The sequence below is a fragment of the Dipodomys spectabilis genome, unplaced genomic scaffold (assembly GCF_019054845.1).
Source record: "Dipodomys spectabilis isolate Male_0828 unplaced genomic scaffold, ASM1905484v1 ptg000119l, whole genome shotgun sequence".
In the NCBI taxonomy this organism is placed as follows: domain Eukaryota; kingdom Metazoa; phylum Chordata; class Mammalia; order Rodentia; family Heteromyidae; genus Dipodomys; species Dipodomys spectabilis.
The window spans coordinates 475,801-497,984 of record NW_024870796.1 but is presented as its reverse complement, the minus strand read 5'-3'; the positions used below and the strand labels follow the sequence as shown (position 1 = coordinate 497,984).

Genomic DNA, 22,184 nt, shown 5'->3' with positions numbered 1-22,184 from the left:
CAGAGCGAGCGCGCGCGAGGGCCCGCAGCTCCAGACGGCTGACAGCCCGGCCCGAGGGTGACTGCGGCATCCCGGGAGGACAGGGGCGGCGGCCGCCAGCGCCCCACAGACCCCCCGCCCACCCCGGCCCGGCGGGCCCGCGCCCACCTCGCAGACCCGGGCCGCGAGACGCTCCCGCCAAGCCTCCCCAGCGGGGCCTGGTCCGAGCGGCCCCCGCCGGGCCTAGCTCACCCGCCCGCCCGCCGGGCTCACCTCGCCTCCCGGCCGCCGCGCACCAGGGAGAGAGAGCGGGCGGGCGGGCGGGCTGACGGCGTTGCGCTCCGGCCGCTCCCGGCTCCGCTGTCCCGGGCTCCGGCCGCCCCGCCCCGCTCCGCTCCGCCCCGTCGCCGCCGCAGTGGGTGTGAGGGGCGCCGGGGCGCTGCGACCCTTCCGGTCCGGCTCCCTTCAGCACAGCTGCCGCCGCCGCCGCCGCCACCGCCGCCGCCGCGGCGCTCCGCCTGACCGACCTGAAGGCTGACCAATCAGTGAGCGGAAAGACAGAAAGGCGTGGCCAATCGCGTCATGGGGGGGCGGGTCTCTGCTGGGCGGCGCGGGAGGGGTCAGCCCTCACTACCTGGCGCTTGGAGTCTGGGATTTGGGGTAGTGGTCCAGAGGGAGGGGAGGTTGTGGGAGGGGGGAGGTTTTTCACCTCTAGGCTGCTCAGCTGTAATTGCACACTGACCTCTCCTGCATTCGGGGTCGCGCCATACATGCAGTGGGCTGGAAACTCAGGCAGTGGATGGCTCGGCCTGGCTCCTGAGCCCGCCTTGGGGACTGGGGTTGGGGGAGTGAGGGGGGTGGGCTAAGTAGGGGGGAGGACGAGGCCCAAAGCCGCACGCGGAGCCCAGAAGTGGCAGGAATGGGGTTGGGGGAGGACCACGAGGCCTCGATGTCCTGGAACCCGGCGTGGTCGTCCAGTGGCCCTGGGAGGAGGGGGGGAAGGTGCAGGGCCTGGGCCTCTGGCTTGCTTGCTGCAGGATTGCAGCCCTCACGCAGAGCAGAATGGGTTTGTAGGGGAGGGGTAAGAGGAGCTGACCAAGAGCCCAGCAAGCCCATTTGGTAGTGGGGAGAAGGTTCTTGTTGGCAGTTGTGACACCTCTGTCTGCAGGAAAAGGTGGGGTGGGGTGGGGGGACAACTCTGTGTATTGTTAGTAAAGTAGAAAGACTAGACACATTGGGAAATTTCCTCAGAGATCTGTGGCCTGCTGGGAGTTGGAGGTAGGTAGGCCTTTGGGGCCAGTGGCTGACGAAAGGAGATTTTGGAAGAATGACCAGGGCCAGTCAAAGGACCGGAGGACATGGCAGAATTGGCATACAGCGCTGCAGGAACCCTATCTCCCGGCTTCCAAGGATGCTGAGGGCTGAGTCAGGCTGAGCAGGCCTCAGAGGAGGGGTGGGGTAAAGAAATGGCCCCAACCGTAATGTCCCCTTTTGGCCACCAGAGGGAGTTTTCTAAAATTAAGTATGGCTCGTTCCTGCTTAAAATTCTCTCAGCTTTTGAGTGGTGGCCTGTGTGAAGAAGGTCTGGGCTATTCTTTACAAAGGTACCTAGCTTCAGGTTTTTCATTAGAGGAGTGCAAAACAAATGTAATCACCATTAGATTCTCTACACACTCTTGGCTTATGTGCTTCAGGATTAAAAGTGAGGATTGTTTTTACATGATTCCTCAAAATATAAGAGATCTGGGACTCTCTCAGTTGTGAATCCACCAAACCCGGAGGGGCCTGGACCACAAAACTGCCTTTCAGAACCATGAATCAAATAAGCCTCTCCTCCCTATAAAACTCCAGAGTGTGGTGTTTGACCGGAGCAATAGAAAATAGCCTGAGACAGAAGGTGTCGTAATTCATCAGACCCAAATCAACAAAAAGTAATATGAAAATTTATTTTTGCACTGCTCTGGGGGTTGGAAAGTTCAAGATCCAGATATTGATGGATCTGCTTTCAGAGAAGACATACTTTCTGGTTCACGCACAGAAGTCTTTTCATTGTATTCTGGCTCCACCTTTACAATCTTGTCGCCTTCTAAAGGTTCTATTTCTAATATGACCCTATTAATGGTTTAAGATTTCAGCATGGGAATTTGGGACTGGGGTACATAAACATTCAGTCTGTAGCAGGAGACAAGGGTAAATACAGATTCCTAGGCCTGAAGAAAATTTTTCCTGTGAACTTTTAAAGTTGATCCATCAACTTGTTCCCAATGTTGCTGTTGAGGAGTCTAAAGTCATTCTGTTTCTTTGTAGGTGACCTTTGTAAGTGTTCTAAAATAACTCAGTATGGTGTCTTGGCTTGATTTGGTCTACACTTCAGTCTGGTAACTTATGCCTTTCAGTTCCAGGAAATCATGAATTACTTCATGAATTCTAGTATACTTCTATCGTAGAGTTCTGTTTCTCTGGAATGCCCACTTTGCAGAGGCTGAAGCTGCTAGATTGGTGTCGATGTTTCTTCTCTACCATCAATCTTCTTTCCAGTTAGGGAATGTCTTCAACCTTCTCTTCTAATGTATCTACTACTGACCTGTCTACAAAGCTTGAAGGAGTCTAGTATTTTGAAGAATGTCCCTCAGTTGGGTTTGCCTGATGCCCTTCTGAGAATAGAATGGGGTTATGAGTTTGGGGGAGGAAGACTACAGAGGGAGGAGCCATTCATAAATGTACAGGATACATGCTATTAACATGCCTTATCAGTGCTGATGTTGAACTTGCTCACCTGAGATGGTATGTTCAGGTTTTCCCACTGTAAAAAAGTACTTCACTATTTTGTTAGGCAAATGACTATCTGTGGCTACCGGGAGCTCTTTCAGCTGGCTTTTGTGTCTTTTTTATATAAACCCCATCATGGTGTATATGGGGGGGTCGGGAGGGTGAAGTACTTCCTAACTTGAACTGTAATAAATTCAAGGCTGTTAATGGATTTCTTGACTAAACCCAGCCATTTTTCCAGGGGTCCCTGGAGAAACCAGGGGTTTCATTAGAAACCAATGTCTGTACTCTGGGTGTGGTTGCTTCTGGGCCAGCCATTTCAGCTGGGAGGGGGGAGGGATGGAGGGGAGAGACCAAGGTCATTTAAAAGTATACTGAATATTTTTTGAATAACTGGTTCTTGTTTCAAAGACTTTTTTTTTCATTCTTTCTGAAGCGATAACCAATATTTTTTCTGTTAAAAATTTCCATCTCCAGTTGTTTTTGTTTTTTTTTTTAAAGAAAGAGATACAGCTCGCTGGGCACCGGTGGCTCACGCCTGTAATCCTAGCTACTCAGGAGGCTGAGATCTGAGGATCATGGTTCAAAGCCAGCCTGGGCAGGAAAGTCTGTGAAACTCTTATCTCCAATAAACCACCAGAAAACTGGAAGTGGCGCTGTAGCTCAAGTGGTAGAGCGCTCGCCTTGAGCTGAAGAGCTGTGGGACAGCACTCAGGCCCAGAGTTCAAGCCCCATGACCAACAAAGAGAGAGAGAGAGAGAGATAGCTCTTTGATTGTATTAATTTCTCTGACATATGACCTTGGGCTGTGTGCTTAGATTCAGTGTAGGCTGATCAGAAGTTCTGAATTCATGGTGGGCTTTATTGATGCTGAGATTCACTGCTGGGGATAAAGATTATGTTTCAACCCATGAGATTATGATTAGAAATAAAGAGATTGTGAATAAAGATTATGTTTCAACTACAATTGTTTCAACACACTCAAACCCTGTCTACACCCTCTCAAGAGCAAAGGAGGGCTGTTCCCAGCAGACACTACTGAGTTTTGTTGTTGTTGTTGTTTTTTCGGTCGGTCCTGGGGCTTGAACTCTGGGCTTGGGCACTGTCCCTGTGCTCTTCAGCTCAAGAGAGCTTGAGCCACAGCTCCACTTCCCATTTTCTAGTGGTTTATTGGCGATAAGAGTCTCGTGGACTTTCCTGCCCGGGCTGGCTTTGAACCACGATCCCCAGATCTCAGCCTCCTGAGTAGCTGGGATTACAGGTGTGAGCCACCGGCGCCTGGCTTACTACTGCATTCTTTTAGGCCTTAAAATTCAGAGTGCACACCAAAAAAAAAAAAAAATGAGATCAACCAAACACACAACACCTCCCCAAACTGTACCATCTTTATTGTCTTTAAATTGCATAGTAAGTTTGATTGTGCACGCTTTTAAATAGAAAATAGGACAGCCCACTTGGAACTATCCTCTTGCATGGGACATTTCAAGCTGTTTTACTGTGAGTAGAGAGCAGAGACCACACTGCTGCCTGGACTTAGAAACAACCATCATCTGATTCAACAGAAATTAGAGGGTTGCAGGGATTTGGGTCCCATTGGAGAAGGAAATGTTGAAGGAAGAAGATTTCAGCAAGACTTAGAGGAGGCATCAGAGGGTAACTGGAGGGACTTTGCTGATGAATGGGATCAGTAAAAACCTAGGGAGGAAGGAAAAGGAGAAAGGAGTCCAGAGGTCAATGCCTGGTGCTCAAATCGAAGATGAATTCTACTTGCCAAAGCCCAGAGGTGGCATGTAGTATAGCCGAGGTGCACAGCTTGGGTGTCAGTTACCATGGTGACCGAAAGCCATATACTAGAAAAATAACTTAGAAGCTATACAATCATCATTATAAATATTTTGTTTTTTTTTTGTAAACAAAATATTGGTTAAATACATTTTTTAAAAAAACAAAAGGTTGGTTACAAAAGGTTCACAGTTACTCAGAAGAGAGCGGTATTGTCTATTGCACAGTAGTGGAAAAGTCTGCTCTGATCCCCGTCTGTAATCAGTGACACCCCCCCCCCCTTTTCTCCTCAGATGACTTCAGGACACAGAGAAACAGTATTTGCTGTAAGCAAAAGCACTTGGGTAGAAGGCACTTGGAAGCTGTCGAGCTCTACCAGGAACACGTGGAACACGCAGAATCATGTTCTGTTTCTCTCCCCGCATTGCATCCCTGCGGTTGGAACAGGTCTTGGATTAGACTAAAGGTGGTGGATGGTCTGGTCATAGTCTTGTTCTCATTCCACGGTGACAGATTTGGCCAGGTTTCTGGGGAAGTCAACCTAAAAGGAAAGACAGGAACTGCTCACAATCCCACAGATCAAAGACACTGACTTTTATCAGACTCCTCCAATTCAAGGAGACAGGTGCTCCTGTCACCTCTAGCCCATGAGCTCCCTGAACATCAGCATTGTGGAAGTGGATTTCTTACTCCAGAAGCTTCATCTAGCTGAATAATGTGTAGTTCATTCAAACAACACTTATTATGCACTTGATGTATATATATATATATATATATATATATATGCTATGTTAATGCTAGTAAAAGAATATGATGCATACAGTTAAAAACTAGCTTGATGTATAATGTTACAAAACTTCACTTTCACCTGCGCACTGGTGGTTCATGCTTTTAATCCTAGCTACTCAGGAGTAGCCTAGGCAGGAAAATTGTGACACTCACCTCCAATTAACCACCAAAAAAAAAAGAAAGAAAGAAAGAAAAAAGAAAATGAAGTGGAGCTGTGGCTCAAAGTGGTAGAGCTCTAGCCTTGAGCAAAAAACAAAACAAACAACAACAACGAAAAAAAAACAGCACAGGGACAGTGCCCAGACCCTGACTCCAAGCCCTAGGCCTGGCAAACAAACAAACAAGCAAGAAAACTAGAAGGAACTGAAGGTTGTATGTGTGTACTGCAATGCCACCTTGTGCTGCACAACTATGTAAAGACATGTGCCAATTAAAAAGAAAGGCACTTTGGGGTTATGCTTCTCTTTGCTCTATGATGTGCAAGCTTGAGACTCACGTCATATCCTCGGAGAACGGCCAGATGGAAGGAGAGCAGCTGGAGGGGGATAACGCTCAGGATGCCCTGCAGGCAGTCCACCGTGTGGGGCAGTTCGATGGTTTTGTATGCGAACTTGGAGCTTTCAGTATCATCCTTGGAGCACAGTATAATCGGGCGACCCTGGGGCAGACAGGACCGTGGTCATAAAACAGATCTTTCATGAAGGTAACCAAGGAACTGTTGGAAGAGGCCCATTAGTCATGCAAGAGGGAAAGAAGATGGAGGGAGGGGGTGGAATATGATGAAAATACTTACATCCATGTATAACAGTAGCAAAATAAAACTTATAGAAACTATAAAACAAAAAAGCAAGGGAGGCAGGGATAATGAAGAGTAACAAAAACCAGGCACCAGTAGCTCATCCGGCTAGTCCTAGCTACTCAGGAAGCTGAGATCTGAGGATTACAGTTCAAAGCCAGCCCAGGCAGGGAAATCCGTGAGAACACTGATCTCCAATTAACCAGCAAAAAAAAAAAAAAAGCTGGAAGTGGAGCTGTAGCTCAAGTGGTAGAATGCTTGCCTTGAGCAAAAAACAAACAAACTCAGGAATAGTGCCCAGGCCTTAAGTTCAAGCCCCAGGACCAACACACACACACACACACACACACACACACACACACTTAAAGTACAATATGTGCATGTATAAAACTGCCAGTGAGACCACTTACACACACACACACACACACACACACACACACACACACACACACACACAATTAACTCAAAGTACAATATGTGTATGTATAGAACTGCCACAGTGAGACCACTTTGTACAATTAATATATTCTAATAAAAGTACACATGGTAAAAAAAAAAAAAATAGGAAGGAAAGCCAGCCTCACACCCAGTAGAGTTTCTGGACTCAGCATTACTACCAAGATGGTGCTAATTTTGTTTTGCTGGAATTACAGGTGGTGTTACAGCTGTTTCTTAGGTAAGGGATGTAGTGATGAGATTTTTCTTGGTGTTTTCTCCTTTTCTCTGGGAAGGTGATTGTCACCCATGGGTAGTGATTCAGCACCCATTTGTCAAGTGTCTTGCCAAAGACCAAGCAGACCCATTCCTAGCTTTAATTTTGTTGTTGTTGGCAGTACTGGGGTTTGAAGTCAGTGCCTAGCATTTGTTAGACAGGTGCTCTAGCCTTGAGCCTCTACCCCCAGGGCCTCATTCTGAACTTTAATAGCGCTCAAAATCTAGTGATGGAAAAACAAAACAATTTTGTAAAAAAAACAAAATCATAAGCAAATCAATAAGAATTCTATATACATGCCACAAGGGCCATAAAACAGGGAGATGTGACTGAGAGATAAGGTTGGTGTCTGGGAAGGCCTCTCAAGGAAACAGGTGGGTGCTGGGGTGCGGGGGTTTATGCCTGGAATCCTAGCTGCTCGGGAGGCTGAGATCTGAGGATCGCAGTTTGAAGCCAACTGGGCAGCAAAGTCTGTGAGACCCTTAACTCCAAGCAACCAGCACAAAGCTCAAAGTGGAGGGGTGACTTAAGTGGCAGAGTACAAGCTGTGGGTGAAAAAAGCTAAGGGACAGTGTCCAGACCCTGAGTTCAAGCCCCAGTAGGCAGTCACGTGGCGGAATGAACCCTTAACCTGTGAAATCTGACCCAATGCTGCAGAGTTAGCATCAGAGCTACCTTGTAGCCTTTGTGTGTGGGGGGAACCTGCTCCTCCCCAACCCCCACCCAGGGCTTTGGGCAGGAGTTGCCTCCTCTGCTTCCCACACCTAGGATCCCGAGCTGCTGGAGGGGGCCGGTGCAGATTAAGTCACTGGGCCTCCCTGAGTGCCCATTGTAGGATATGGCTGCAGGCTGCCTAGTTCCCTTCAGAATATGTACATTAATCCTAAGGGAGTCCAGGAGAGGGCACGGTCACACCCACTCACTGGCAGCACAACCCACAGCCAGTGCTGGAAGACGCGTTGGGCACATGCAGAAGAGAGGAAGGGAGGGGGAGACTCCAGCCCCGGGGAAGGACCTCACCTGACGGGCTGTCACCTGCTGCAGGGCGTTCTGACATTTGGCAAAGCAAGGATCCTTCATGATGACCATGATGACTGGCATCTGCTTGTCAACCAGTGCCAGGGGCCCATGTTTCAGCTCCCCAGCCAGGATGCCCTCTGAATGCATGTAGGTTATCTCTTTGATTTTCTGGAGGGAGAAAACACAAGGTTGGACCCATGTCACATTGGGTAGATAAGGGTGGGTGGCGCAGCTAGATCCGATGGAGAGGAGAAAGAAGCTGGGGGAGGTGACAGCTGAGGGTCACAAAGCAGATGGCTCCAGGGACAGACCAGTCAACAGCACCAATGGCAAGGGCAGGGCCAAGCACAAGGTCTGGCTGCTGTCCAGGGTATGTGTTAAGGCCCAGCTGGCAGCCTCTGCGGGGCTGTTTTTTTTTTTAGCCAGTGGCATCTAGGCAGAATAGCTCCATTTTTGTTCTGTTCCATGCATGGCTACCCTCTTCGGATGAACACTGGCATCAGTCTCGCTTTCTTCCGTCCCTGCTTAGCCAACCACAACCACATGACCTACAAAGATCATGTATAACACGACATTGTGCTCTGTTTAGGTGTACCCTTATTCAATGAACTGACGAACCATTCCCCAGTTTTAGATCCTTAATACTTCCGGAGGTCACTGACCTGTGTAGTAGAATCCCACACAATGGACTCTGACTGGACTTTTTTTTCTACGTTCAGGGAGACCCATTTCTATTTCAGTTACCGTGAAAGTGCATGCTGTGGCACTAATGGAACATCAAAGAAAGCATCCCTGTACTCCCTAGAACCACTTATTTGAGTCAGGGAAACAGTGTGAAGAGCAAAGCTCCTCCCTGGAGACCACAGACATGTGGAGTGCCCAGCCTCTGCGTGACCACAGAGGGGGCATTGACTTGTACCAGCAGCAGCCCAAACACTTCTTTCTTTCCTCAAAGACTCAGAGACATATTTGAATACCCATCTTTCATCAGCACACTTAGCCACTGCAGCCAAGCCTCCCAGCTAGCAGTATAACTATTGGTGTGAGGGGGGAAGGGAGCTTACTTCTGTGTCCCTCAAGCAGTGTGTGCCAGTTTTTTGCTGGTCCTAAGGCTTGAACTCAGGGCCTGAGCGCTGTCCCTGAGATTCTTTTGTTCAAGGTTAGTGCTCTACCACTTGAGCCACAGTGCCACAGAGCCACTCCCAGCTTTTTCTAAGTAGTTTATTGGAGATAGGAGTCTCACGGACTTTCCTGCCAGGGCTGGCTTTAAACCGTGATCCTCCGATCTCAGCCTCTTGAGTAGCTAGGATTGCAGGTATAAGCCACCAGTGCCTGGCTTCTCACTCCTTCGAACAAGAATGAGAATCTTGTATGTGACCTGAGTTCAAAGACGGAGCTGGATGGTGATACTATGAAATACATGTTTGGTTTTTGTCCTTTATCTTGGCCTATCTTTCCTAAAGGCCTTGGAGTGTCCAAAGTGACATTGTCTTTCGATGCTAATGCCTGAGTAACAAGCTGGCAGCTCCTAGGTAGCTTCAGACCGAAGCAGGAGCAGATGTTTGGAACTTTCAGCTCCACATCATCACCCCAACCTCTGGGAAGAGCATTATGCTAAAGGCTAGGCTGATTGAGAATGATCAGTGATAAAATCAATCATATTCATATGATGGCAGTTCCAGAAAGCCACAAAAGGATATTGTTTGGAGAACTTCTGGATACCTGAACAGGAAGAGGAGCTTGCACTCTTAACTAAAATCATCTGCAAAACTCTCTGAACATCTCTTATCTCTTGTGTACCATGTGTGCCAGGCATGGCCATGTTTTTTTGTTTTTTTGGGTTTTTTTTTTTTGGGGGGGGTCCAGTCGTGGGGCCTGAACTCTGGGCCTGGGCGCTGTCTCTCAGCTCTTCAGCTCAAGGCTAGCGCTCGACCATTGGAGCCACAGCGCCACTTCCGCTTTTTTCTTTTTGCTTATATGGTGCTGAGGAATCGAACCCAGGGCCTCATGCATGCAAGGCAAGTGCTCTACCACTGAGCCACCTTCCCAGCCCCGGCCATGTCTTCTTCTTGAGGGCAGATGGGGAGGGAGGAGTGCAGCCAGGTAATGATTAGTGTCCTCATCTCAGTGTCCCATGTGGTCTCACCTGGAGCCACTAGTGGATCCTGTTAATGCTGGCTAAGCAACTCAATCAATAAATAGCAAGCTAATAGCTAGAGAAGGGTAAGTGCTGGATACAGGCTCCTGCATAGCTCTGCCCACCCTCCTGGTATTCTGGTGGTCCTGGCATCTTGATTGCTTCTATTAGCTTTCTTCTCCACTGCCATGGATCTTTGTGGCCATGGGGGAAAAAATAGCCAGTCATCAGTTTAAAACAAAATGCTAATGGGAACAATGGATGGACCACAAGAACTGGCATTTGATTTAGTTCCTCTATGCAATCTCAAGCAAGGTACTTAGCTTTTGAGCTTAGTTTCTTTCTGGGTACAATGGGAACCAAAACTGGCATACCATGTGACTGAGCTATTCTAGATGGAGCCTGGCATAAATCAATCATTTTGAAGGGCTCAATCATGGGGTGCCATTTCTCATCAATAGAAACTAAGCTTGCAATCATTTCTGTTTCTGGGGCTAGCACTTTACCACTAAGCTGTCTTCCCAGCCCTGCGCTCTCTCTGTCTCTCTCTGTCTCTCTTTGTCTCTGTCTCTGTCTGTCTCTCCATCTCTGTCTCTGTCTTTCTCTCTCTCTGTCAGTTGCGGGGCTTGAATTCTGGGCCTGGGTACTGTCCCTGAGCTCTTTTGTTCAAGGCTAGCACTCCAGAGCTTTGAGTCACAGCTCTATTTCCTTGCTCTCTTTCTTCCTGGTTTTGGCCTCATCTCCTCTGACTGCCCTCACGATTCCCAGGGGCTGCACCGTGGCTAGTGGGAGATGGAGGCTGGGCAGAGGGGGCTCACCAAGGCTCCTTCCAAGCAGGTGGCATAGTTATAGCCCCGCCCCATCACCAGGAGCGACCTCTGTGTGTAGAGCTCCAGGGCCAGGTCATGGATCTTCTCATCCAGCGACAACACTTCCTTGATCAGCTCTAAGTCAAGCACAAGGAACAGGGAGACAGCTAGTCATTTTCTGATTTCAAAACAATATTCAGAGAGAAAATTCTAGGGCATAACATAAGGTTTGAGAACGTATACCCCTTAAAAGGTTTGGTATCCTTGGATTGGTTTAGATGGTTCTACATTTAGATTGTGGGAAATGGCTTGTATTACTGGCCAGGAATTTGTTAGGGGAATGGTAGCTCCTAGCTGTGTGAATACATTCTTGAGTACCTATAAGGTAGGAGGGAAACTACGATTTCTAGATCTATTTTTCAGGAAGAGAACTGAGCCCACAGAGACAAAATCACTAGCCAGCAAGACATAGAACTGACACTCCAATGAACACCCCTCTTCCTACCATGTACTATGATTCAAAGCAAAACCAGTACAAGTTAGACCAGTGGTACCCAAACTTTCCAGTCCCAGAACTTCACACATTTTAAAATTATTACAATCCCTATGAGCCTCTTCTTTTGTGTACTGTGTTTCATTACTTACTACACCAGAAAGTAACACTAGGTGCTGGGAATGTGGCTTAGCGGTAGAGTGCTTGCCTAGCATTCATGAAGCCCTGGGTTTGAATCCTCATGTACCACATACACAGAAAAAGCCAGAGGTGGTGCTGTGGCTCAAGTGGTAGAGTGCTAGCCTTGAGCAAAAGGAGCTCAGGGACAGTGCCCAGGCCCTGAGTTCAAGCCCCATGACTGGCAAAATTTTAAAAAAGGTACTTTTAGTCATTAAAAAAATAAAGGAATGACAGTATCCAAAAGAGAAATGTACACATTACCTGCATTGTGAAGTGGCAACCTCTCTAAACAATACCTTAAATATAAATAATAATAATAATAAAATTATATTTTAACATAACAAACCCATTACATTTTTTTATTTTCAGGAAAAAACAGAAAAGTGGTACTGTTTAACCTTTTTTTTCTCCTTTTTAGTACTAGGTATTAAACCCAGGGCCTCTTGCTTGCTAGGCAAAGACTCCATCAGGTAGCCAATATGTAGGCCACATCTTCAACCTAATGTCTGACTTTTGTGTGTGCTGGTAGTGGGGCTTGAACTCTGGGCCTAGCACTCTTCCTTAGCTTTCTTGCTCAAGGCTGCCACTCTACCACTTGAGCCACACCTCCCACTTCAGATTTTTTTTTTTATCCTAGTTAACTGGGGGTAAGAATCTCTTGAATCTGTCTGCTAATTTTCTAAAAATGGATGCATTTCATTATAAAGTATATTTAGGAAATCACATTTGTTAAAATTAGCCTGATTTCAGGGAAGTCGCTAAATGTTGGGAGGTAGTCAATCTCAGGCTGGTAGCTACAAGTCTCCCCACCCCCAACCCCCACAATTCTAAGTTTTTAGTGAAAATTTGATGTTAAAATTAATTGGCAATATTTGTTGCCAATTTAGTGCTCTTGAAATGTCAAGTTAACTTTGTCATTTTTAAGTAAATATCTGCCAAGTACTGGAATTAGCTTTCTACGCATGGCCTAAGCCGCCAGGGAGAAGGAGGGGGCCGGATGAGGTCAGAGGCAACAGGGGCCCAGTGGAGGGATCCAGGGCCTGGTGAAGAGGGCAGGTTTTAATCTTGGCCCAGTGAGAGCTGCCAGAGGGCTTAGCAGTGGTAGAAGTTCTAGATGGAGAGAGTGATTAACAGCAGTGTTTACAGGAGACAGTCAAATAAGAGAGTGGCCAAGTATCGTCACTGGATTTGATTAGAGGGGAGGTTGTGTGTGGTAGCGCATGCCTGTAATCACCGTGGAGGCAGGGGATTGAGAGTTCAGTGCCATCCTGGGCTATCTAGCAAGGCATTGTCTTTAAGATAGAAGAAAGAGCTGGGTGCTTGTGGCTCAGGCCAGTAAATCTAGCTACACAGGAGGCTGAGATCTGGGGATCGCAAAGCCAGCCTGGGCAGGGATTTCCATGAGACTTTTATTTCCAAGTTGCCACCAAAAAGATGGAATTGGAGCTATGGCTCAAGTGGTAGAGCGCCAGCCTTGGGCAAAAAAGCTAAGGGGCAGCACCCAGGCCCTGAGTTCAAGCCCCAGTACTAATACAAAAAATAAGGAGGAAAGGAGGAGGAAGGAAGCAAGGAAGGAAGGGAAAGGAATGAGGGAGGGAAGGGAAGGAGGGAGGGAAGGAGGGAGGAAAGGAGGGAGGGAAGGAAGGAAGGAAGGAAGGAAGGAAGGAAGGAAGGAAGGAAGGAAGGAAGAAGGAAGGAAGGAAGGAAGGAAGGAAGGAAGGAAGGAAGGGTTGATTCTGGAACATACCAGGTAAAGATTTCAGGCCACGAATGATCTCTTGCCTCCTGTTTTGTAGAGAAATTCTGTCTTCAGACATCATCAAGCCAAACATCACCAAAGAGATGAACTGGCTGGTGTAAGCCTGTAAGAAGGAATGTGGTAAAGATTTGAAAATATTTGTCTCAGAGATGATTGAAGCACTGAAGGACAACACAAAGACCAGAAAATGATAATGAACAAAAGGAGAATAAATAAGGAGAAAAAATGGGGGTGGCAAGGGCGAGAAGATAAAGAAGAGAGGGGGAGAAAGAGATGGAGAGCGGATGGAAGGAAGGGAACGAGGAAGGAAGGAAGGTAGTAAGGAAGGAAGGAAGGAAGGAAGGAAGGAAGGGATCAAAGAGAAGAGGCTCTTGGTAGAGCTGGGTACAATTTGCTCCCGTGGGTCCCAGGAGAGCACAGCACCAGTCAGGCCCTCCCCATCCCCCACCCAGCCAGCCCAGCCTCTCCCAAGAAGAGGATAGATGCCTCCTACCTTGGTGCTGGCCACACCGATCTCTGGCCCAGCATTGATGTGAACGCCACAGTCGGTCTCTCGGGAGATGGAGCTGCCCACGGTGTTGGTGACACCCACAGTCAGGGCTCGGCGGTCCTTACAGTAGCGCAGAGCCAAGAGTGTGTCTGCAGTCTCGCCTGTCACACAAGGGCCCTTTCAGTGCATGTCAGCCACGTTCAGGCGCTCTGCCAGCCTCCTACCCTGCCCCTTCCCTAACTCATCACCCCCCCCCCCCACCCCATCAGCCAGCCTTCAACAGAAAATGCACATTCAACATCCCTCCCTTCCCTGTTGATTGGCAATGAAGTTGGGGCAAAGGCACCTCTCCCGTGGAGGTTGGAGCAGCCTGACGTGCAGGCCCCTAGACATCACATCACCATGGCCTTGAGCAGTCTTGACATGACATGAGTGTGTCATTGCCCCTGGAAGACTTGCACACGAACTATGGACTAATTGGACTGCAGAGTAGACCCCTAGTCAGCGGGGCTGAAGGATGCGTGGAGAGCTTGCGCAGGCTGTGTGTGGAGCCTCTGATTGGATCTGGGGGCTGAGAGGGCCTAAAGGCCATCCAATAATCTTGAGAGTCCTGTGGTTCTCTCCTGGGAAGATCTTACTGGCCCTTGAAGAATGCCCATCAGATTCCCTCCCTTCTGACCAGCAGGAGTTCTGTTTATCTTTTTCTTCAGCAAACCTTTGCCATTTTACTTTTCCCACTGTGTCCATGAACTCATTCCTTGGGAACCACAGAGACAAAGGACCTGATCCAGGTGTTACAGGTTTTTCAGTTATCAGTCTGACAGTTCAGACATTGAAGAAGCAAAACCACCCACAAGGTGTTTCCTCAAATAGACCTTGTTTGAAAGGACACATCTCTTGCAGCTTCCCAATGGGGACCCAAATAGTTTTTCTTAATAAAGCTACTTCAGTGGGCTTATGCATAAAAGCCAGCATAAGCACCCTGGGTTCTCAACTAAATTAAACATGAGCCACACCATAAAATCAAAACCATTAAGGTCACGAGTCTCTGGATGCTGTTCCATCCACGTGGTTACAGCCCTTGGCTGTGTTTATCCTGGCTTTTCTGCAGTGTTAATTGCAGACACCATGTGCTGTTCGATGGCTCAATTCTTTCCCTTCTTGTCTTTGGACATCTGGGTTTAGCACACTGGAGGGTCATGTGTGGCCTTGCTCAGCACCAGTGATGGGGTGGGAGGGGAAATACCTTCATAAGCCCCCCCCTAATTTGAATAGTCCCCCTCACCATTTCTTTTATAGAGCTGAACACTTCTGTACAGACACTCAGGAGTCAGCCAGGGGGACTGCTTTCACATGAAACTCAACTCTGTTATTTTGTTCATAGCTCATGAACTGTTTTTCAAGCTCTGCTGGGATCATCAGCTCAAAGGCAACCATAGCAACCCCAGACAGTAGGTATGACCACATTAGTTTTTCTTAGCTAGTCACCAAAGTGGAAATGGTATTTTAAAGAAGTGGAAACTAGACCAGTATTAAAAGCCACTGTGGATATTACAGTGTCACTGTCAACTTTTCCATCAGGATAATGACATGGGGCTTCGGGGTTATTTTTTTCTTTTTATCATTTTCATCAGACATTCTGGAGAACTTATGGAGGAAATGACATGACGTCTGGCATTGGCTTCAAAATAATCCAGAGGGCGGGTGGGGGGCTGGATAAAGATCACACAAGATCTTCTGAGTTGGTCCTTGCTGAAGCCAGACAACTCATTCATTATATGCATCTCTCTATTTTTTATAAAAGTTTGGAATTCTTCATAACTAAAATATTTCAAAAATCCTCAGAGAGCTCAGGGGGGCTCCAGACATATGCCAGACCCTGGCTGAGTATCTCACTGGGCCAAGAGCAAATATTCCTGCCTAGTGTGTTGGTCTGGTACCCTGGCAGGATTGACTCGGAACAATATCTCTCCATGCCTCCCCCTGCTGGACATTGTAGGCACTGCACACAGAGAACAGTTGGGTCTGGAGCACAAAAACCCATACGAAGATGGGACTTTCAACCTAGCAGAATTTTGAAGGAGGTTGTTTTTTTGTTTTTGTTTTTTGTTTGTTTTCTTTCTCCATTAAAACTGAGAAAACGTTGATGAGTGCCTTGGAAGTGAGGTGAGAGGAACTGAGGGGTTGGTGGGGGGGGGGGGGGGAGGGGAAGACCTAGATTCTCAGCCCACCTGTAGCTCCATTATAACCTTGGCTACATGTCCTCCTTATACAAGGGCAACAGTAATCAATGCCTTTGGGGGTTAAGTGAGCCAATGCCTGAGCGCATACATGGCACATGGAAGGTATACAGAGGGTTGACTGGAAGGGAGCACACTGCCTGTATCCCTTACCTGACTGGCTTATGAAAAAGCAAACATCATCCCTGAACACGGGTGTGTTCCTGTCCAGAAAATCGCTGGCAAGTTCCACCATCACCGGGAGCTCCGTCAGTTCCTCTAACACTTGCCGGGTCTAGAGGAAAAAACATGAAGGCTAAAAGTCAGCCGTGGGCCCCGGGGACAGTGTGTAACATGGTGCCTTCCTGTTCAGGTAGCAGGGGAGGATTACAAGAGTGAGCCACATAGGGCCTGACTCAGTGCCACTTCATATGCTGAGCTGTGGGAATGGATTCCAGGGTTTTGCCAAATCCATAAGGTCACTGTATGATGGAATTTAAGATCTCACCTACAATGTCTCACACAGTTGCCCCTTTGCTCTCTGAATCAAAGGTCCAGCGTATACTTACGGCCACAGCAGCGTGGTAGCTGGTCCCACAGCCAATGACGATGAGCCTCCTGCATCTTCGAATCTCCTTCAAATGGTCCTTCAAGCCGCCCAGGAGCACTGCAGGACACAGGGCAGGCAGGGTGTCAATGCTGAGTCTACACAGTGCCTTCATTCAATAGCACAGGACTCATATGGAGTGTCCCACTGAATTCTGCTGGGATTACCTGTGTTGGTTTCAAAATTCACCCGACCTCTCATTGTATTGAAGACTGATTCTGGCTGTTCAAAGATCTCTTTCTGCATAAAGGCACTGAAGTTACCTGGTCAAATAATGACAAGGAGCTGGGTGAGTTTTCATTTGGATGCATTTCTACCGCTTAGCTTTTAATTAGGAAAAACCTGGCACCAAGTCTTTGGTATAACCTTCTGCCATTGTGTCATTACTCAGGAGTGACCACGACACCTGTCAAGCCCACCACAGGTCCCGGAGGGTGTCGGCAGGTATTGTCCTACTTGCCTCTGAGTGACAAATCAGACGGAAGTAGGTCAAGTACAATGATTATCTGCAACTGACATAGTAGACCCTGCAGCCGGAGGAGGGGTGGGCTTTATTTGAGACATGTAAGGAAGGAAAGGTGTGACTGGTTCCCCTGAACTATGCTCCCTCCCATTAGCAGGGCCAGAAGGAAGTAAAATGCCTTATTTCCAAAAAGCCACCCACTTAGAGAAGTCCAAATGAAACAAAGCCAAAGAAAGAGGCATCCCCCCCTCTTCTGTAGTTCAGACAAACAAACCCTAACCAAAGTCAACTCCAAAACGTTTCCAGCCACACATGCATTTCTGGGGCTCTGAGCTGAAGGGATTGGATGATCATCAAGTAGTGCATCTGACTGCAGAACAAGCAGGCCCTGACTGTTCAGAGATAGGCAGGCAATGTTCTTCCATCTCTGCTGCCTGTGGTTAGGAAGTGAACACAAGGACCCTCAGGTAGGCAAGCAGTTGGCTTGCCTGTGTAACAGGCAGCCTGCCCAGGTCTGGAATGGCAGGGGGTTGAGGATGGTGGGGAGAGGCTTTGGCTCAGGTGGGAGTGGGGAGGAAGGGAGTTGTAGGCGGCAGCAGGGGGATTGGATTTTAGTCTAAGAGTGTCGGGAAGCCATTAGAGGACTTTAGAGCAGGTGGTAGCAGGGACAGATTCATGTTCCTAAGGATTTACTCAAAGCTGGGGCAGGGGTGGGGGATTGAGGGGAGGCATAAACAGGAAGATTCTTTAGTTCAGGCTAACCTAGGCAAAAATCAAGACTCTATTTTAAAAAGAACCTGATAAAGTGGCTTATGTGACCCAGGCCTATAATTCTAGCTTCTCGGAGACTGAGATTTGGGAAGATCATAGTTTGAGAGCAGCCTGGGCATATAAGTCCGATCCCCCTTTTCATCCGAGGGCTGGGTGTGGTGCTGTATACCGGTTATCCTAGCTATGAAGAGAAGGCTAACACAGGTGAATCACAGCGCAGGTGTACACCTGAGCAGAACTTGAGACCTTAGCTCAAAAATAATCATTATAGAAAAGCTTGGTGGTAAGAGCACCTGTCTTGCAAGTGAAAAGCCCTGAGTTCAAACCCGCAGCACTGCCAAAAGAAACAAACAAAAGCTTTACTCAGCCTGCCCTATGAAAGTAGAGATTGTTGAAGACAAAAGTGGGTGCTCAACAGCCAAGTGTGGGAGCGCACACCTGAAACCAGGAGGATTCAAAGTTAGAAGGCAATCTGGGCTACATACAACCTCCCATTACTACAGACCTCTTGCTCTTGAGGATAAAGGGTGACAAAGGAGGATAGAAACATATGCCAGGGAACCACAGCACAGGGTCGCAGGCTAAGCTCTCCACGGCCTCTTAGCTGGGCAAGTTACAGGCCACCTGCAGTCCTTCTCCAGTAGTCAATGGCTGTATGGACAACAGCTCCCCTCCACCCTGTCAGGAGCACCTTCTCCCGGAGGCTGCTGCTCCTGAGCGCTCAGAGGACACTTGCCTTTCATGATTTGCTGCAATTCCATCTGCAAGGTCTGAATGGCTCGAGATGGATCGTCACTAGCTGAGCGCTTGATTCGATGAATGGAGAGTTTCCCATCAGCCACTGCAGCAATGTCATCGTCCTCCAGGAAGATGACCCGGTTGGTATGTTCTATGATGGCGCTGGAGTGAGGGAAGAACAAACATCAAGACTGACACCCCCCAGGCCTTCACTGCAACTGGGTGGCAGTCACTGGTCACTCATGGTCTCCCAATATGAGATCTGCAAGACATTTGCCGCAAGTGAATCTCTCTCTTCCCGTCTCTCTCTCTCTCCTCTCTTCAGAATTAATTGGCAGCATGTGAAGGTGGATCTAACCCTCATCTTAACTCATTATAAATGTAGGAAAACATTGTATCATTTTTGCCCCTGTAAACATTTTGCTTATATCTCTGGGAGATAATGAGTATTTTTTTAACCTACCATAAGACTATCTAACAATGAATAATTTTCTTCATATCATCAAATTTTCAATGTTCAAATTTCTCTAAATAACCTCACAGATGTCTTTTTTTTTTTGTAAGTCACTGGTTTCTTCAATTTGGGATCTGTTGAGTTTACAGATTAATTTGGAGGAAGAAGCAGATCTTGAAACAAATGATTCTAAATCATTAAAAGTTTAGTCAGTTGCTTGTGGCTCATGCCTGTAATCCTATCTACCCAGGAGGCTGAGATCTGAGGATCACAGTTGAAAGTCAGCTCTGATAGCCAAGTCAAGTCCATGAGCTTCTTATCTCCAATTAAATCACAGAAAAAGCTGGAAGTGGTTCTGTGGCTCTAGTGGTAGAGCACTAGCCTTGAGCACAAAGGCTCAGGGACAGTGCCCAGACTCAGGCATAGAGTTCTAGCCCCAGAACTGCCAAAAAAAAAAAAAAAAATGAAAAGTGATGTTAAAACTTTCTCATCATAAACTTTTGTTCTTGGGCTATTGGTGTTGAGACTTATTCTAAAGAATTTATTTTCAGTTGTCGTGAATATGTTGCTTGTTTTGTTCAATAAAATTCTGAGATCTGGGTGCAAGTAGCTCCTGCTTATAATTCTAGCTACTCAGGAGACTGAAATCTGAAGATCCTTGTTCAAAGCCAGCCCACGCAGGAAAGTCTGGAGACTCTTATCTCCCAATAACAAGCAAAAAGTTGGAAATGGAGCTGTGGCTCAGGAGTGTTAGCCTTGAGTGGAAAAAGCTAAGGGACAGTGCCCAGGCCCTATGTTCAAGCTCCTGAACTGGCACCAAAAAGAGTTTGCTGATTTTTCAGCCTGCAGTGCTAGTTCTGTAAGGAGATACTAGAAGAAATAAGGTAAATGCAATACCAGCCTAGGCAGCTGGTAGCACAGTGACTATTTCAGCATCTTTTATTTTCTAACCAGCTGCCAGTATTAGTTCTAACAGCCCTTTGGTAGGATTTAAAATGTGTATAATTACCTTGTCTATAAATACTCATTTCATCTTCTTTCAGACACTTATGCCTTTTCTAGTTTGAAAAACATCTCCCATATTTCATCGAATATAAGACAACATTGATTTGCAAGGTCACAATCATTCTGTATGCTTCTATGAAGTAAAAACTCCATCAAATTATAATTGCAAGCTGTCACTTATGGGTGTAAAAATCTGAAATAAGTGTGTGTGTGTGTGTGTGTGTGTGTGTGTGTGTGTTAGAATCATTGAAATAACCTGAGCTTCTCACTGACATGGTCCTGCTTTGAGGAGCGCAAGTTTGGGAACTACGATCCTTAACAGTCAGTGTTATGATGCTAGCTATGGGATAAAATAGGCCTTGCAGCCTATGTTCTGATTCCTATTCTTTCTTATTTCCCAGGAGAGCTGGCCTGGAGTGCTCCCTGATTCAGAGCAAGGTCCTCCTAGAGGCTGAGTGGGAATAAAAAGCCATCCAAGGATGAAAAGGAAGAAAATGTGCCTATAAAAGAGGTTATGACTCATTCTCTCTCTCTCTCTCTCTCTCTCTCTCTCTCTCACTGTGTGTGTATATCACATACACTGATGCTTAGTGTCTTTCTTTGTCCAATAGCAGGAAGGCTTTGATTGTCTCTGTCTCTTTCCTCTTTCTCTACCTACCTGCTTCCTTCTATGTGTGTAGATGTATGCATATAAAATTTGATGTATCAAAATAGATACAAGGCAGAATTTCTCAAATTTTATTGTCTTTTTTTCTTTCTTTTTTTGCCAGTCCCAGAGCTTGAACTCAGAGTCTGGGCACTGTCCCTGAGCTTCTTTTGCTCAGGCTAATACTCTACCACTTGAGCCACAGTGCTACTTCTGGCCTTTTCTGTTTATGTGGTACTGAGGAATTGAACCCAGGGCTTCGTGAATGCTAGGCAAGCACTCTACCACTGAGCCACATTCCCAGCACCTAGTGTTATATGTTTTCCTTTTTGCTGGTCCTGGGGCTTGAACGCAGGGCCTGGGCTCTGAATTCTTCATCTGTATATTGAGGAGAACATATACTTTAGAATCAGAGCCCCTCTTTAGCCAGAGCCCCTCCATCTTGGCTCTATCTTCTCTAAATGGTCAGACCCTTGTCAGAGGGAGAGTAGTGTAGGGCAGGACCCATTGGTCTGGTGTCAAATGTCCCAGCAAACAGAGGGGAACACCTCAGACAACAGGGGCTGAGAGAGGCCAGGCCAGATCTGTGAGTTTTTTGTAGCAAAACTAGCAGTCAAGGTTTGTAGGTGAAATTTCCCCATTGCAAAAATCTTGGCTACTCATCCATTTACTCTGTGCAGCCTCTGCCCTGCCCCCTCCCCCCCAGCAGATCAGAGGAGCTAAGTCATGGGCACCAGGCTGCACTCAAGACCCATGCAGTTGCTCATCATGAGGGAACCCAGCAGAGAACTATGGAAGACTGAGATCTGCTTTGTTCCTGCCTCCCACTGTGAGAAAACCTGCTCAAAAAGTGGTGGGGGGATGGGGAGGGTAAGTAGGAAATGGTGGGACTGGGGTTGTATGTAATTCAGTGTTGCAGAGTGCTTGTCTACCATGTGTAAAGGCCCTGGGGTTCAATCCCCAGCCCCACAAAAGAAAGAAGAATAGCGTTTATAGACATTCACTCTTGGGTTACACAATCCCCCAGACAGAAAGGTGAAAGGGGTTTCAATACCTGGCATCAGAGGCAAAGAAGAATTCCACGGCTTTGTCGCCCACAGCATGAAGGCAGGTGGAGCTGTCCAGCCTCTTCATCCTGGTTCTACAGATACTCTTCACATTCTCAATATTGCCTAGTAAAGAAAAGGCTGGGCTACAGATCCCAGTAGAATATTCCATTGGCAGAGCCCATCTCCCCTTTGAATGTGTGTGGGAGAAAATTTGCAATTTTTAGCTACGGGCTGCGTCAGCCAAATCGTGTAAAAAGCTCCCCCCAAAATAGCACAGCACCACTGAAAGAGCATTTAAATGGCTACAGTGGGAGAGAAATGCAAACAAAACAAACCGAAGCAATACTCAAATGGAGGGCACAGTTGTCATGATAATTGAGCTGAGTTCTGTTCTTTCTACTTCTGTGGATGTCTGAAAATATCCACAGTGAAAAGCTTAAAAAAAAAAAAAAAGATGATGCTAGAGCTCCACTGAGATACCATGCACCTGGGTAGGTCCAAGTGGTGCTGACCAGAC

The 22,184-nt window shown here is 47.3% G+C and overlaps 2 protein-coding genes across 6 annotated transcripts in view; both read right to left on the bottom strand.

Moving 5' to 3' along the window:
• Mapk9 (mitogen-activated protein kinase 9) overlaps window positions 1-432 on the bottom strand; it is a 40,360-nt gene extending 39,928 nt beyond the window's left edge. For 2 of the 5 annotated variants that reach the window (XM_042688818.1, XM_042688820.1), the window contains exon 1: window positions 253-354. The gene's annotated coding sequence lies outside the window, so the exon portion shown is untranslated. Of the gene's footprint in view, window positions 1-252 lie in introns of all 5 variants that reach the window. The other 3 variants (XM_042688821.1, XM_042688817.1, XM_042688819.1) reach the window with 3 other exon arrangements.
• Window positions 433-4,115: 3,683 nt separating this feature from the next.
• The window catches only part of Gfpt2 (glutamine-fructose-6-phosphate transaminase 2), a 43,313-nt gene continuing 25,244 nt past the window's right edge, over window positions 4,116-22,184 (bottom strand). Inside the window, exons 9-19 of the mRNA XM_042688893.1 lie at window positions 21,673-21,790; window positions 18,512-18,675; window positions 16,709-16,804; window positions 16,504-16,601; window positions 16,109-16,229; window positions 13,719-13,876; window positions 13,214-13,328; window positions 10,803-10,930; window positions 7,848-8,015; window positions 5,816-5,977; window positions 4,116-5,071 (exon numbers count right to left, since the gene is read on the bottom strand). Coding sequence (XP_042544827.1) covers window positions 5,027-5,071; window positions 5,816-5,977; window positions 7,848-8,015; window positions 10,803-10,930; window positions 13,214-13,328; window positions 13,719-13,876; window positions 16,109-16,229; window positions 16,504-16,601; window positions 16,709-16,804; window positions 18,512-18,675; window positions 21,673-21,790 — 1,373 coding nt within the window. The 3' untranslated portion in view covers window positions 4,116-5,026. The remainder of the gene's footprint in view (window positions 5,072-5,815; window positions 5,978-7,847; window positions 8,016-10,802; window positions 10,931-13,213; window positions 13,329-13,718; window positions 13,877-16,108; window positions 16,230-16,503; window positions 16,602-16,708; window positions 16,805-18,511; window positions 18,676-21,672; window positions 21,791-22,184) is intronic.